We start from the raw sequence: 4,361 nt of genomic DNA, 5'->3' as shown, positions 1-4,361 counted from the left end.
ATTGTATGATATGTTTTATACCCTTACAATTAATCTAATTGAGGGTCGGGTAACTGACTGAAAGGTTGAATCCCTTGCCTCAAAGTTTTGCAAGTAAGCATCTAAAAGAATTTGCCAAAGGTCAGCCACCATTTTTGACCCCAACAGCAAGACTGAGAACCCCTTTGACAGAGTTCTAGCAAGCTATGCCTTGACCAAGTGATCAATTCGAACCTAGCCAAGATACCTTGAACTAACCGTCTCACTTCCATTGAAAAATTTGATCATGTTCTCAGGCCCAAGGCACTTTCCAATGAGAAATACCAACAAGTGCAAGAATATGTATTATATTTTAATTCAAATTCTTGTACTTGATTTGGAAGATGGACCCGCACCGATGTATTTTGATGGGCAACCCGAATGACCCGTTTACAGATATCTGCGGTGCAAGAGGAGGGATTGGGCTGATGGGTCGACCCATTTATCCGATTGGAGTCTATATATATGTATTTTATGTCTACCACATTATTGAGAGATTTGAGATTTTCAATTAGGGTTTTGGGTGAAAGTTCTTGTAATGCCGTTTTTGACAATTAATTGTGAAATCTCCTTCTGTTTTTCTTCTACATGATGGAAAACACTTCTTCTTTGTCGTGGACATAGCATACAACATCAGTGTATGAACTACGTTAAATCCCTGTGTATTTTTATTTTTGTTTCATTTTCGATTCGTAATTTCGTGGTGTTTGTTCTAACAATATGTGTCTAAATTCTTTGAGGTGAGACAAAAAATAACAAAGTTTCGAGTGTCTTCAAATAAGGATACAAGGCTACAGCAGAAGGCACAGTCGCCATGGAAGAAAGCTCGAAGAAGACGCAGAGATTGGATCGAAACGGAATCAATTTCAAGAACCCTCAATAACGAAAACCAACAATCAAAAACCAAAAAAAATGAGTGGGTCAGACCTGATACCATGTGAATGCATGATTGAAATGTCCATTTCATTTTGATACCGTATAGCACAAGGTATTTATACATTACATCAACTCTAACCACTATACACGTGGCTTAACCTCTGAAGAAACATTTCTAAATACTGAGGTTGATAAAATACATCTAATACAATGGCTCCGGCCTAGCCAGCAACCAGAAAACCCTCAATCAAGCATGACAAACGTCAGTTTCCTCTAACACAATCCCCTCCTCTGCTAACCTACGCTCCTTGTACACATACCCTCTACTAGCTATGATATAGAAACCCAGATTCAAACAACTTAGAATCGCCAATAGCCAGTAAAAATTGTAAAGCCTACCTTGGTTCAAGTTATTTGGCAACCATGGGTTGCTGTTGCTGGTCACCTTGTGCACTACAGAGACGAGCACTGAACTCAAGAAGAAACCAAGTGAGAGCGTGGTCAGAAACATGCCTGTGCTCATGGACTTCATTCCTTTCGGGCACTCTCTTAGAAAGAAATCCAGCTGACCAATGTAAGTGAAGGCTTCCCCTGCCCCCACCATGAAGAACTGTGGGACCAACCAGAACACACTTAAAGGGATCACGGCCTTTGGATTATCGGTTAAGCCGTGCGATCTCGCCTCTCTCAACCGCTTCATCTCTGTCAGCGCCCCGATTACCATAGCAAGTATGGAACACACGAGGCCCACCGCTATGCGTTGCAAGGGGGTGAGGCCCTGTGGGTTGTGAGTTACGCGGCGTGCGAGCGGCACGATGACACGGTCGTAGACAATGACGGTGAGGAAAATGCCGCATACAAAGAAGACCGTTAGAGAAGCTGGTGGGATTTGAAACGAACGACCCATATGTAAGTCCATGGTCGTCGCTTGTGATATTGAGAATGTTGTCATCTGAGCGAACACCGTCCAGAATATTATTGTGGTGGCCCATATTGGTACCATTCGTATCACCATCTTCACTTCTTCCACATCTGTTAACGTCTGTAGCCGCCACTTGTTCACCACACCCCAACCCTGGTCCGCATCACCCTCCTTGATCGCTGCCTTGTCTAGGAAACTGAAACCAACCAAACCAAACACTGACATTAGGATTCAACACAAACTCCATACAACTCTCAAATGCCACTCCTAAATGCAAGATTTTCAGCAAAGTCGAGATCAAACCTAATAAAGCAATCAATGGTCAAGATCAAAATTTTCAATTAAATTTTGACCATTCAGACTTTAGCATAAAGACCGAATCAAAGTCACTGTAGGGTTCCACCCAAAAAGTATTATTCCCACGATTTTCGAATTCATGAAGTACCACTGTTTGGGACCTGATCCTTTATGTGGGGCTAGAGCCCTACAAGTATTGACGGATCCAACAATAGTGAATATTTTTAAAAAGAAAAGGTGATTATTCTTTTGACAATTTAAGTAGCTAATGGAGGATTGATGCCCTAATGACTGGAAAGGATTTGGAGCCAAGAAGGAAACATTGAGAATACTCACCTGTACTGTTTAGTGTGTGGAAGCTTTTGTTTCTTCGTCTTTGGTATCTCTTGGTTGTCTTTATCGTCAATGTCGTACAGGAGCGATGGATCGGACGGTAGCTGCAAATGTCTCTTCTTCCATGCAGCCACGGCCACCGTTGCGATGTGACTGATCGGGCTGCCAGCTAGGTTCTTGAATCGGTACCGTCTCGTGCCGGACAGGAAAACGAATAGGCCGATTAGGATTGCTGCGGCGCAGATGCCATACCCCCAGTCTCTGCCCACGTTGTCTTCAATGTAAAACAAGATTGTCACGGCGATTAGAGATCCGATATTTATTAAGAAGAAGAACCAGTTGAAGAACCTCGTCATCTGGGATCTCTCCTTCGGGTTTGATTCATCGAATTGATCTGACCCGAATCCAGATACACTTGATTTCACACCGCCTGTACCGAGAGCGGTGAGATAAAGCGCGATGTACAGCACCGTCAGTTGTAATCCTCCTGCTGGGACACAGGAACCACCGGCGGCGCAGCTTGGGGGTCTTAAGCTCGGAATCGCGGTTGATATCGTCAATATCATCACTCCCTAATTAACCCAGATTTTAATAAATCAATCGATCCCAGAAAGATCTTGTGTGATCGAAAGTAATAGCAGAAACAGTAAAATTAAAGCACAGTTGAATTGGCTTACTGTGGCTTGCATTGCTGCGAAGGTGGCTATGGTGAGGTACCTGCGCCGGTAGAAGGAGGGCGGGAATCTTTTAGAACATTATTAATTGAAGGTGGTACGTGAAACGGAGAAGCGTTAATGGTTTTGAATGAGAATTACAAACCTGCCCAGATAGGTATCAGCGACGAAGCCGCCAAGTAGGCAAAGCATGAAGGAGGTGCCCAAGAAATTGGTAACGGTGTTGGCAGCGACGGCGTTACCCATATGCATGGTGTCTGTCAAATAAGTGACCAGGTTCAAGCCTATGCCCAGCGTGGTTAGCCTCTCACACATCTCCCCACCTGTATAAAAAACTCAGAACTGTGAACATCTTAAACGTTAGTTGAAGAAATGCAGGAAAAGAAGAAGATGTAGGGATGGAGATTGACCAAGAATCATGGCTGCACTAGTCCAGCCGCCTGTTTTGGATATCTCAGCAGGGCGGCCCTTGGAGTCCCAAGCATCTGATAGAGTCTCTGCTTTGGTTTCAGGAAGATCAGTATTTTCACTCACCATTTTCTGTGAGGTCGTTGTGGTAGTTCCAGGGAATAGATAAGAAGGAAACCAGTGACTCACAGATGGAAGACAAACAGAGAGGAAGGAAGTATTTATAGTATTCAGGGAGCATAAATTGGTTGAGAACCAAGGAAACAAGGCTGATTTTCTATGAATATATCACTTTCAGCCAGTGCTTTTGCTCATTCTCCTCTCCATTATATAAGAATTAATCATTTCAACAGACACAGGCAGACCAGGCATACTAGTGCGCCATGCATTCGTCTTGCTTTGCTGGGCCTTCCTCCTTCTTGTCTTTTTCAAGAAGCTATAAAAGTAGTAGATAATCAAGAGACTACTACAGTATGAGCTACGTACATTGTTGCCTCCTTAAAAGAGACATTGTCTCCTTAAGAGAAGAAATTTCGTCCCTACAGGACCATTTCCACCAACTTCACCATTTTCGACCAAAACCCACTCCCTTACAAACTTCAAATAGTCTGTGAACGTAGTTTTACACTAAGTGGATCCATGGATGAAAGAATTTGAAAAAAATAAAAGTAAACTCTTCCACCCACAATGATAAAACAATAAACTCCAAGAAATCTTTGTTCTCACTCTTATTCTTTAATGGGAGAAGTCAAGGGCAGTTGGACATTTCTTGTGAGCAGCGCAAAAGTCCTATCAATATGAGTGTCTTGGATAGTTTCTACCCAAAAAAAAAA

General features: G+C 42.9%; 1 protein-coding gene across 1 annotated transcript; it reads right to left on the bottom strand.

Annotated features, from left to right (window-relative positions):
• Positions 1–961: 961 nt before the first annotated feature.
• On the bottom strand, positions 962–3,801 carry LOC149029550 (protein NRT1/ PTR FAMILY 6.3-like). Its single transcript, XM_089150991.1, has 5 exons — positions 3,531–3,801; positions 3,266–3,443; positions 3,124–3,163; positions 2,450–3,018; positions 962–2,012 (listed from the first exon to the last, which is right to left on the bottom strand). Exons 1-5 carry the CDS (start codon positions 3,655–3,657, stop codon positions 1,142–1,144), a joined length of 1,785 nt encoding a protein of 594 aa, XP_089007117.1. The 5' UTR covers positions 3,658–3,801; the 3' UTR covers positions 962–1,141.
• Between the last annotated feature and the right edge of the window lie 560 nt (positions 3,802–4,361).

Source organism: Hakea prostrata, chromosome 1 (assembly GCF_041222555.1).
Source record: "Hakea prostrata isolate BN-2017 chromosome 1, UWA_Hpros_2, whole genome shotgun sequence".
Taxonomy (NCBI): domain Eukaryota; kingdom Viridiplantae; phylum Streptophyta; class Magnoliopsida; order Proteales; family Proteaceae; genus Hakea; species Hakea prostrata.
This window is presented reverse-complemented; position numbering and strand designations above follow the sequence as displayed.